Here is a 12828-nt window from a genome sequence, read left to right as displayed (position 1 = left end):
TATCTGTGGTTTTTATTTGCTTCTTATATTATTCTCCATGTGTAAATCATGTGTCTCCCACAAGATTATGGTTGCTGAATGCCATGGACTATCTCAAATTATGTTCATATCCTCTTAGAAAATCTAAGTTGTTTTCTATAAATGTTGTTTCTTGACTAACATTACTTGTACTGTTCAATAATGCCAGCTCTTTTTTGTCTTTTTCATTTCAGCATGTCTTCAAATTAGAACAAGAAGAATATATGAAAGAACAAATTCCATGGACACTCATAGATTTTTATGATAATCAGCCTTGCATTAATCTTATAGAATCTAAACTGGGCATTTTAGATTTGCTGGATGAAGAATGCAAGGTAAATATGATTTGCAGATGTACCTAGTCTATCAAAAGAGCTATGTCAAGGTCAGAAGGTTAGTGGATTCAAGTAGAGGTTCGTTAGTATACCATGAAGTGCCATTGTGGCAATAAGTGAGAGGTCACCCCACTTACATTCCAAAGGGTCACTAGACCCAAAGGTTTCCAAATACAATTGAAAGCTGGAGAATTTTGAGGCACCTGTGCTGCTCAGTTAGTTGAGTGGCTGACTCTTGATTTTGGCTCAGGTCATAATCTCAGGGTCCTTGGGATTGAGTCTCAAGTCAGGCTTGATGCTCAGCGGGGAGTCTACTTGAGGATTCTCTCCCTCTCTCTGCCCCTCCCCCCCACTCGTACTCTCCTTCTCTCTCGAAAATAAGTAAATAAATATATCTTTTTTTAAAAAAATTAGAAACTTGGAGAATTTCCTTTCTTTTTTCACCTGCTTCTAAGTTATGTGAAAAATTGACATTAGACACAACTACCACCAGTGTTAGCTACTTTTGTTATCAATATGCTTGTATTTGGTACTGTTTTTTTGTTCAGTGGTATGATATATTTAAAGATATGCAAGAAATCATACAAAATATATTTTGAATAATAGTTCTAAATATCTATAATTTTTAAATTGACTGCTTATTCTTTATTACTAATATATCTGGTAGAAAGGGAATTTTAGCTTTAATATTTGAAGACACAGCATGTTGAGAAAATAATGGATATCCAGCTTTACTGCTGAGTGATCTTAGACAAATAACCTATCTTTTTTCTTAACTCCTCTTTAGTTTATATGCCATAAATTACAACTTACCATAGACTGATCCTCCTAAGCATCCAGATTCCCTACAACATTAAGAATGAGTGTAATGTTCAGTTTCACTTGAAATTATATAAAAATGTAATTCAAATAAAAAATGGGATACTGCTTTTTACCTATCAGATAGGCAAGGGTTTTTTTTTTTTTTTTTTTTTTTTTAAGATTTTACTTATTTTGAGAGAGAGAGAGAGAGAGGTGCCCATGTGAATGGGAGGACAAGCAGAGGGAGAGGAAGAGAATCTCAAGAGACTCCACGCTGAATGTGGAGCACAAGTGGGTCAATCCCAGGACCCCTGGGATCATGACATCATGACCTAAGCCAAAAATCAAGAGTTGGCATTTAACTGACTGAGCCACCACACACCACAGATAGGTAGGGTTAAATTTGATAGTACCATTCATTGATAGTAGGGCGTGAGTTAATACAACGTATTTTGAGGAGATTTGACAATATTTATCAAATTTGTAACCACAGGTACCTTTGCACCTAACAATGGTGAACTGCTGGAGTTCACCCTATGAATATACTTGCAAAAGTATCCAAGGTATATATGTAAAAGAAGCCTTTGTGACCATTTTTATAAGAACAAAAAATGAGTACAGCTTAATGGCCATAAATACAAGACTGCTACTATTTAAAAAAAGTGCAAGGAGCTTACAGAATGATTCTACTTGTGTTCATACCTCTAGACAGAAAGATAAAAAAGTTGGTGGAAATGGTGAAAGGAGATTACTCTTTATTTATTTTAAAAAAAGATTTTCTTTATTTGAGTGACAGAGTGAGTGAGTACAAGTCAGGGGCAGAGGCAGAAAGAGAGGGAGAAGCAGACTCTGCTGAGCAGGGAACCCAATGTGGGGCTTGACCCCAGAACCCCATGATCATGACCTGAGCCAAAGGCAGATGCGTAAACAACTGAGCCACCCAGGTGCCCCTACTCTTCATTTTAAACCTTTCTGAATTATATAAATATTTCATTCTCTGCAGATGTTACCTTTATTTAACAAATTTTTAAAAATATGTGATATGTAGCACCTGGCAAGGTCAGTAGAGCATGTGATTCTTGATCTCAGGAGTCATGAGTTCAAGCCCCACATTGGACACATAGCTTACCTAGAAAAAAAATACATGACATCATGATAGTTCATTTTTTGTTTGCGAGGCTCTTGTTTTAAAAACAGAATATTTATTTGATGATTCCTGGTATAGGCAGATTGAGTTGCCCAAAGATTGGGTTGAGTCACCCATGAGAAGGTCTCAATCCTTGCTTTTCATTAGCAATTAATTTTTGGCATCTAGCAGAAATGTGGAAGGAATGAGTCCCTAATTGAATAAAAAAGTTGTTAGAAAAGCCAAAAAATGGCCCTTGGTTGATTCATCAGAAGAGTCTCATAAAAATATTCACCTTGTTTCCATTGTTGTTTTTTTTTCCTTTCTCCCCTGAATGTAGATGCCTAAAGGTACAGATGACACTTGGGCCCAAAAACTGTACAACACACATTTGAACAAATGTGCACTCTTTGAAAAGCCCCGTCTATCAAACAAAGCTTTCATCATCCAACATTTTGCTGACAAAGTAAGAAAGCTTTATTACCTTTTTTCTTTCTGAATATTTAAGTTCAAAGAAGGAAAAAAGTGATAGTCGAGATATTTTTATCTTTGCTGAAACTTGCATTCTTTATGGTCTTATAGGAAAAGTATTTTTCAGTGTGCTTTGTTGGTTTTCTCTTCCTTTAGCCTAAATAGAATTATATTATGAAATAAATAGGAGTCTACAATCGTCTATAATTCTGAAATCCAAGAAACTCTGAAAACTAAGAAGTCTTTTCATAATTCATTTTATGGCTAAACCTAATCTCTGACTTGAACTAACACGAGGTTGTGTATAGTCTATTTATCTCAGTTATGCTGGATATTTACATACTTCAATGTAGAAATGTTAATGTGAAAAAAAATGTTAATGTGTTTAATTGCAGGTCACTGCCTCAGACTGCTGATGTCTTTGAGGGGTTAGAATAGAGACTGTGGGCTTGTGTCAGCCTCTGTGGCTGAGGTACTGGGTACCTACTAACAGGGTATGCAGACTTGCTACTTCATGAATTCAGTGGTGTACTCAGAAAATCAGGAGCTACGAGATTTATATTTTTTTATATTTAAAGGAAACGTGGGTAGGCTTTTGGGGGTAAACTTCCTGGAGTTTCCTTCAGGAATTGAGGATCTTCTGAGTCTCCTTAATCCTACCTGGAAACCTGGGAATGACATTAGGTCACCTAAGGGCTTTGTGTTATAGGCTGGGGAGCAACTTGAGTGGTAGATGCCCTAAGTCACTGGAGTTTTGGAAGCAAGAAGTACACTCTCAGGTAGTTTCACTTACCAGATCATACAGTATTTACCCAGGTACCACCTCAACCCTCTGTCAGACAGCTCTTTGTTCCTTCTGATCTCTCTCTAGCTTTAGTGTCTTCTCTCCCAAGAGAACTACCCTTCCTGGGTAGTGATGTGAGTCACAAGAAGATACGTTGGGTTGGCCACGGAGGAGCTCTCTTCTGCCAGCATGGAAGAAGAGGGTCAACTTCTTATGAGTCTGCTTCCCTATGAATTGGGAGGATCTTTCAGACCATAACTAATTAGCACTACCACTCTTCCCTAGGGAAAAACAGTATTTGAGGAGTTTTACTCTAGAGTTCATGTATTTCTTCCCAAGAATGGTACTGGTTTCGTAGAATAAAATTGATACCAATTTGCTGAGAGCCAGTAGGATCCTGAGCCTAATACGTACTTTTGTTGTTGATGATAATAATATCTGTTCAAAAAGTCTGTTAGTTAAGAACATTTTTGCATGTGTTTTCAGGTGGAATACCAGTGTGAAGGCTTTCTGGAAAAGAATAAAGACACTGTTTTTGAAGAACAAATTAAAGTTCTGAAATCAAGCAAGGTAACAGTGTATAGGCTTTCTTCAATCAGGATATATTCAATAAAGTGTTAATTACTTAAACATTAGCTTTTTAACAATAATGAGTTTTCTAACAAAATTAGCTTTACTGTTAGTTTTTAATTTATCAGATACATAACAGTGTGTGTCAATTCTTGTTTTAAATGCCTTACGAATGTTACTCATGTAATTTTTATAATGAGGTGATATTATCATCACATTTTACAGAAGAGGGAACTGAAGGACAGAGATTTCATAGCTAATAAGTTTTCAAGACAAAACATAGGCTGACTTGCTCAGAGTTTGCTCTTAACCACTGTGCAATATTTTGAGTTTTATGTGAAATTGTTATCTCCACAGTGGTTGTAGACTTTCTTGTGCCTTTGTGAAAAATGATGAGAGAAAACAGGTTTTTTGCTGCATCATTTAATCATTTAATTAATTAAGATTTATTTTTTTAAAAGATTTTATTTTTCTATTCATGAAAGACAGAGAGAGAGAGGCAGAGACATATGCAGAAAGCCTGATGTGGGACTCCATCCTGGGTCCCCAGGATCACACCCTGGGCTGAAGGCAGCACTGAACCGCTGAGCCACCCGGGCTGCCCTAAGATTTATTTATTTTAGAGGGAAAGAGAGAGCATGAGACAGATAGTAGGGTAGAAGCAGAGGGAGCAGGAGACAAAGACTCCTTGATGAGTGGGGAGCATGACACGGAGCTTGATCCCAGGACCCTAAGATCATGACTTGAGCTGAAAGTCAGTTCGGTATCTAAGTCAGTTTCTTATTTACACTCATAAGCACTGGGCATTAATGCTTTATAGCTTATAGGAGGAATGATGTATAAAAGAAAAATCTCTCATGGTGCCAGTCCCTCAGCGTGCTGTATTCAGTTAGAGTATAAATCGTTTCTATTTACGAATAGTGATGGAAACTATAACATTCTAATACTCTGCCTAGGCAATTTAGCTTAAATGGAACATTCTCAAGTTCTCATTCCCTAGACACTTGTAATCAGTCCTTTCTTCTGACTAACTTTTCTGATGGCTAGTAGATCCTTAATTATCAGAAGGTAGCTGTGTGTTCTGGGGAATCATTTGGAGTGATTGCAGTCTATGCAGCATTGTTACAGCTAAAGCGGGGAGATGGTGCATCATGATACACATAACTTGGGTTTGGGGTTCAAATCTATTAGGGACTCTTATTTTTTCTCTTGGAACACAGCTTGTAATACAAGATAGTGGTACTACATGTTTTCCTCTTTGCAGCTAAATAAACTAGGATATATGTATATTTTTTTTCTGTAAAAGGGATATATTCATTTGTGTAGAAGCAACCATTATTGGTATGTTTGTATAACAATTTGTTTTATACATCATGAGTTATTTCTTAAATTACCCTTATGATTAAATATACACATTATGAGCAAATGGAGTTCTCTGATTTTGTTTTTTAATGAAAGAACTCTACTAAGAAAATTATTTCTGAAGTTGTTAGACAAATAATTAGTAGTTGCAATTATAATTTGAAGAATTTTATGCAGAATGTGTCACTGTTGAAGATACATAGGTTTCAAGATGTTCCTGTCAGTTAGTTTGAAGTCTCTTTCATTCCATAAAATTTCTCCTAACCATATTGACTAATACCATCCATCTACTTGTTAAATGCCAGATCTTTTAATAGTCTCTCATAGTGCTAACCTGGTATAACACAAAATTGATTGCAGAAATTATGCAATCAAGTTATCAATCCCTTGAAAACAAATATAAAAGGTTACATCCAGGACAAGAATAGGGCTTTTAATTGTTTTCCTTATAAATCTATGTTATTTTTCAAAAATTAATTCGTGATTATTTTTCAATCTTATAATATTGGAGAACTAGTTCATGACACCCTTCTTGCTGAGATTTTTCAGTGAGTTTTTTTTAGCTGGTGCTCACCATTTGTGTTAGTAGGTAGATGAATGAAGCATAATGATAAAGCATTTTACCTTACCTGAGGAAAGGTAATAAGACTTTCAATTAGTATTTTGCTCATAAAATAATTGTAGTTCAAGACCAGTAATATGTTTGTAATGGACATTTCTGTAGATTAGGATTGCCAGTGTGAGTGGAGTAGTTTTTTTTTTTTTTTTTAAGATTTATTTATTCGTGAGAGACACACACACACACACACACACACACAGAGGCAGAGACACAGGCAGAGAAAGAAGCAGGCTCCATGCAGGGAGCCCAATGTGGGACTGGATCCTGGGTCTCAGGATCACACTCTGGGCTGCAGGCGGTGCTAAACCGCTGTGCCACAGGGGCTGCTTGAGTGAAGTAGTTTTGATTTTGTTTTCCCCAAACATGGCTGTAGAATCACCAAATTTTTCCTCCTATGTTTTTGTAGCATTTGTGTCACCTTCCTCTCATATCTTTGTTTCCTAACACAGATAGATATTGATTACTTCTGGAATGAGACTCTGAAAGGGATTACTTAAGGAAGGGAAGTAGTATGGACTCCAGGTCTTCTGTGAAGGTTTACATTTGAGTTAATTTAGAGTGTAATTATCTTCTATTGTTTCTGACCCAGTTTAAGATGCTACCAGAATTATTTCAAGATGATGAGAAGGCCATCAGTCCAACATCAGCCACCTCATCAGGGCGCATGCCCCTTAGCCGCACTCCTGCAAAGCCCACCAAAGGCAGACCAGGCCAGACAGCCAAAGAACACAAGAAAACTGTGGGGCACCAGGTGAGTTGAAGGAGCTACCATGGCAGGGCTCCTTCTCCTCAGGGAAGCCCCAGGTCTTCCCTTCAGGCTCAGCTGAAGCCCCACATGGGGTCCTCAGGTGGGGAAAGGCTAGATAGAGCTTTTACTGTGAGGACATGTCACACCATCCCCTCCTGCTCCTCTCCACCCAGCTTTAGACCCATGACTCTGTGGAAGCCTTTCCCCAAATAATTTTCTTTGGCTCTTACTTCTTGTAGTATATATCCTTCACAGACCACTGCTGCTTTCAGTTTGTCCCCTGGTTGTTCCCTCTGTGGGTTTGTACAGAGCGCCAGCTCCCTCGGTGCAGGAGCAGGGCCCTCTCTTGTTGATGTCCTCAGCTCTATGGGGAGTAGGAAATCCTACATACAGGCATAGTACCTGAACAAGGCTGGGGGCTCTGGACAGGAAGCCAGTCAGCTTGCTTTCCTGTGTGGGGGACTGTGTGTCTAGGTGAAATAGGAAGCAGGGCCTTATAGAGATGCACAGCCTCCAGGCTGGAACCTGTGTCCCTGATGGTAGCCCCACTCTGGCTGCACTCTCCCACCCTCCTGCTCATTTCCTGTGCTCTTGTAAGTCACCTGCTATGTTTTTAGTATTTTGTAGCAGAATTCCTACTGTACACGATAAATGGACTTAACATTCTTCAAGTAAGGTGATATTTTTAGTCAGAATTGTGCATTCACGATAGAAAGCTATGGGAGCCTGTGTTAAATAAAGGGGGGGATTGAACTTTGATGTAAATGATGGACTTCAGGTAACTGATTTGTCAGACCACCATAATGAATGTGCCCCTCTGTTGGGGGTACTGATAATGGGGGAGGTGCTGCCTGTGTGGGGGCAGGGGGCAGATGGAAAATCCCTCTTCAGTTAATTTTTCTGTGAACCTAAAATGTCTCTAAGAAAACAAGTTTTTAAAAACGGAATGAGGGAAATGTGGTGGGAGGAGAACAAATGTATATTTAGTAGAATAAGCATATAAATGGCTGAGTTTAAGCAAATTTTAACCTAAAGCCCTACATTCTTATTTAGAACACCCCCACTTCTGAGGTTGTGTCAGGTCAAAGGGGGCAAAATCATCTCCAGTAGTGTCATTGGAAAACTTTAAGTTATTATACGTCAACTTTGACAAAACCTTGATGGCTCCTTTTGTTTTGTTTTTCATGAAGTTCCGAAACTCCCTTCATCTGCTTATGGAGACCCTCAATGCCACTACCCCTCACTACGTGCGCTGCATTAAGCCTAATGACTTCAAGTTCCCTTTCACGTAAGCATTTCTCAACTACTGAATTAAAAAATGTCCAAGTTTCATAGGGATTCCCATACCAACAGAAGGAAAAATATTTGGATAAATCTTCATGACTTGTAGAGGGAAATCACTAGTTAATAGATTTTTTTTTTCTCTTTTCGTTTTCTTTGGAGAATATGTAACAAATTAGTAGCTGACCTTTTGAAGATTTTAAAAGTGGAGGTCAACCAAGCATTCCTAGTTCTGCTTTCTATTTTGAATTTACTTTAATTCAAGGTCTCGGGGCTTTGTTAATTTGGCCATTAGTTAAAACCAGAATCAGGTCGGGTAAGGCTGCTTTGGTGGAGGCTCAGTGTTCTCCCTGCTACTTTCCAACTGTTGAAACCATCAGAGCCTGTCTACTATTACTAAATGTCTTGTCCTACATTGAACACCATGTGTGAGGGGGAAGTTTTTTTTATTCAAAATGGAAATTTTTCTCAAAATTTAAAAGTAATGCATGTGCATTGTAAAGACAGTTTTTGAAAAATATAAAATATCATAAAAATAATTTTTAAAAATTCATTATACCCTGAAAAAAAGCTGATATTCACTCACATAAATCCTTCTTAACCAACCAACATCTCTTCCTTCCCTGCTGTGTTTCTGTGTGTGTGTGTGTGTGTGTGTGTGTGTGTGAGAGAGAGAGAGAGAGAGAAAGAGAGAAAGAAAGAGAGACACTAATAAAAGGGAGGGGCTTATGCTGTAATTGCTGTTTTGTATCTGGTTTTAACTTAATAAACTTGGACGCTTTACATGTGAGTAAATAAAAATCCACATCATCATTTTAATGACTATATAGTATCTCACTGTATAGACATACATCATTTATTCAAATTATTCCCTAAATGATGACCATTTAGGTTATCCCAACTATGCTATGATAAATATATTTTGCCAAACGTTCTTGTATATTTGCCTGATTATCTTCTTAGGATAATATATTTCTAGAAGAGGAATTTTTGGGTCAGATGAGGCACATTTACCAAAGGTTGTAGCTCCCACTCCCACCCAGTAAGGTATGAGCATTCATTTTCCTACGCTCTGCCAATCCCGCCCTCTGAGATTCTGCCTTAGGTGCAGGGCAGTTCTGAAAGATGTACAGCCTCCTGATAGCCAAGAAGCTCTTTCTGGAGGAAATGGGAGACAGAAAGAGCTGCCACAGCCTGGGCCACTCTTCTGGATAACCCTAGGGGCTGTTACCTTCCATCAGCCAACCCCATCACCTATGGCCAACAGAACACTTGAGAAGACAGCACAGCAGAAGGCTCAGAGAGGGTGCTCAGGGCTTAACTGGGAGAGTACCAAGAGTGATCATTCAGCAAGGGGCAGGCCTCGCTATTTCTTTTCTTAGTGTCAGTATAATGTGAAGATGCTATTTGTCTAGCATTAAATAGACAAAGTATAAAAGATATAGTACAAAATAAAAATAATTTGTATTGGTGTGGACACTAAATGCTTTGTATGTACACATGAAGTTGAATAGAACTTTTAGAAAACCAGTATTTAAAGAAAAATAATTGAATGAATGCAATTGAATTGAATAATTTGAATGAATTTAAAGAAATTCAATTGAATAATGGAATTATTAAAAAATAATTGAATTCAAATAATTGAATTCAATTCAAATAATTGAATATTTAATTTAGAGGAATCTGCAAAGCTGGCTAGTCTTTATTCCAGGGAAGCTATATATGGTGAGGTAAAGATTAAGAGAACAACTTATCAGACCAAGCCATTTAATGAATATGGGCAAAGTAGTGAAGAATTTTGGTTTTTTAAAAATATGCCCAGTGGTATTTCTTATAGGTTTGTGGCATGAACTACAAATAATGTTTATGGCTCCGCTCTTTATTTTTACTGCTAATTATCTCTTCCCCACTGTCACACAGAGTTTTCCATTTTGATATCTGCTCCAACTTTGGAATGTTTTCTATTTTATCCATTTGGCTCCTTACAAAAGAATTTTCTCTCTGGACCGAGGAGAGTAATTTGTGGCTCTAGCCAGGCTTCTTTATATATCACTGATGTCCATTTTCTTTGACATGTAGGTTTGACGAGAAGAGGGCAGTACAGCAGCTGAGAGCCTGCGGTGTCCTGGAGACCATCCGCATCAGTGCTGCGGGCTTCCCCTCACGGTCAGCTGGGCGGGTTTCAAATATGAGGGATCTTCTGGGAGAGATTTTTGCCCCTTCAAGTAAGCTGATGTGAGTTTCTTTATACAGGTGGACTTACCAAGAGTTTTTCAGCCGTTACCGTGTCCTAATGAAGCAAAAGGATGTGCTGAGTGACAGAAAGCAAACATGCAAGAATGTGTTAGAGAAACTGATACTGGTAAGAAAGAGTCCCATTTACCTTTACCTGAACAGGTATTGGCCAAAGGCCTTGTGATTGTAATATTTGAAGCCCCTGGGAAATTCATAAACTACTAATGCAGATTATTTTGCATACTATGTTAGAGGTGAAGGCATACTGTGCTTAGGATGCTAGGCCCCCTTGTGAGGAGGGTGGTCTACTGTTAGGAAACAGGAGGGTGAGGCCTGGACCCAGACCTCAGATACACTTGTTTAGAGTTTGATCATTATCAATTAGAGGTCATCTTGTACTTACAGAAGATATCAGGCCAGATATACTGTGTGATTAAGAAAAAATAAGCCTTGCCCCAAGGTAACATAGTCTGTCTTGGAAATTCATGCATTTTAGAGGTAAGTATAATATGCCTTAAGGTCTATTACACACAAAAGAAATCAGAGGAAGACAAAGCCATGTGTGCTATGGGAAGGAGGAATAATTTCAGGGAAGAAGTGTGTTTTGAGTCAGGCCTTAAAGAATTGGGAAGATAGTAAAAAAGTAGAAAGACATTCTAATAGGGAGCAATGTATGAAAAAGTAGGAAAGCATAGAGTTGGCTCAGAAAACAGTAAACTGTTTTGTTTGCAGTATAAGATTGGTATATGGGACGGTAGGGATATGGTTAAAAAATGTAGGTTGGTGTTTGAAAAGTCATGCATGCCAAACTAGAGAGTTTTAAAATTTCAGAATGTATCACAGTCACCTGGATGGCTTGTTAAAATAGATTGCTGGAGAAAAAAAAATAGATTGCTGGGTTCCATCCTGCAGAATTTTTTTTTTTTTAATTTATTTATTCATGGGAGACACATAGAGAAAGGCAGAGACATGGGCAGAGGGAGAAGCAGGCTCCATGCGGGGATCCTGATGAGGGACTCAATCCCAAAACCCAAGGATCATGGCCTAAGCCAAAGGCAGATGCTCAACCACTAGCCACCCAGGCACCCCCTTCCTGCAGAATTTTTAATTCTGTAGTTCTGGGATGGGCCCAATAATAAGGATTTCTAACAAGTTCCTAAGTGATGCTGATGCTCATCTGAAGACTCCATTTTGAGAACCAATGATATAGTTTATGAAGAGTTTAAGATGCATGAAAGATTTTTTTAAAAGACTTTATTTATTCATGAGAGACACAGAGAGAGAGAGACAGAGACAGAGACACAAGCAGAGGGAGAAGCAGGCTCCATGCAGGGAGCCCAATGTGGGATTTGATCCTGGGTCTCCAGGATCACGCCCTGGGCCGAAGGTGGCACTAAACCGCTGAGCCACCTGGGCTGCCCCTCATGAAAGATATTTTAAAAAAATATTTTCACTTGTTTGACAATAGTTTGAACAGATTACCTCACTTTGAGGTAATTAGTCTTAATTACTGACTACTAACTAAATGTAATATCTCTTCTTTGGTAATAACATTTTTTGGTTTCTTGGGAAGAGCTAAGGCCACTTTCTTAGTAATGTGTAAAAAGAATCCTGCTTTTGGGTTTGGAGCAATTCCTTTTTAACCTAGATTCAGGTGGGAACAGAAAGCAAAATTGGACAGTCCTACACCCAGACCACGTCGTCACCCAGACCACATCAGACCTGGTTCAGGGATGCGCAGGGTGGTTTGACAGAGGAGGCTGCATGGTAGAGGAGAGCAGGGGTGGAGTGGGGAAACTGAGGCAGGAGAGGGAGAGAGGAGCCACCTTCTAGCTCAGCTTATGTCTTCAGCTAGACTTCCTATGTAAACTTTATTGATTTAAATAAAAATAATTTTACATGATTTATGTATATATGGAGATTTCTGATTTTTCTGGTTCGTATACAAGATAGGAGATGACTATATACACTGAAAAGTGATTTTCTTTGTTTTCCCTTAGAATTTTAGAACATGGTAGTGATCATTATAAATAAATTCCACTCTTCTTTTGATATGAGCATGGTTAATAACCTGCATCCTTCTAGAGGAGGTACATAAGAATGTGATAGACCAAAAATAACATGCATGTTTATGTTGGACTCTGCTTGTAATCCAAAGGCAATGAGCAAGATAAGCGATTATGTTCCTATAAAAGGAGTTTTGAAATTTATAGAAGGATTTTAGATACATTTATAGAGATGTGTTTATTTTCAAATATTGTTGATAAAAGCAACAGATAACTGTTGCAAATTTAACTCCTGATGTGAACACGCAAGTTTCTTGTTTAATTCTTACTTTGTGTGCGTGGCTTCTTGCCTGACTCTTCATGCTGGTGTTTTTTTGTCCCTTCAGCTTTCTCATGGAACATACAGCCTGATGTAATGCTTACAGCCTGAGTCAGTCAGAGGGAGTGTCAGCATCTCCATTTCCTTGAGATA

At 38.3% G+C, this 12828-nt stretch overlaps 1 protein-coding gene across 4 annotated transcripts in view; it reads left to right on the top strand.

Moving 5' to 3' along the window:
* MYO5A (myosin VA) overlaps positions 1–12828 on the top strand; it is a 191859-nt gene that overhangs the window by 111911 nt on the left and 67120 nt on the right. For all 4 annotated transcript variants that reach the window (XM_035708806.2, XM_025472765.3, XM_025472764.3 and 1 more), the window contains exons 12-18: positions 213–353; positions 2621–2746; positions 4022–4105; positions 6676–6837; positions 8025–8122; positions 10195–10281; positions 10369–10477. In XM_035708806.2, the coding sequence (XP_035564699.1) occupies positions 213–353; positions 2621–2746; positions 4022–4105; positions 6676–6837; positions 8025–8122; positions 10195–10281; positions 10369–10477 (807 nt within the window). The remainder of the gene's footprint in view (positions 1–212; positions 354–2620; positions 2747–4021; positions 4106–6675; positions 6838–8024; positions 8123–10194; positions 10282–10368; positions 10478–12828) is intronic.

The sequence above is a fragment of the Canis lupus genome, chromosome 30 (assembly GCF_003254725.2).
Source record: "Canis lupus dingo isolate Sandy chromosome 30, ASM325472v2, whole genome shotgun sequence".
Taxonomy (NCBI): domain Eukaryota; kingdom Metazoa; phylum Chordata; class Mammalia; order Carnivora; family Canidae; genus Canis; species Canis lupus.
This window is presented reverse-complemented; position numbering and strand designations above follow the sequence as displayed.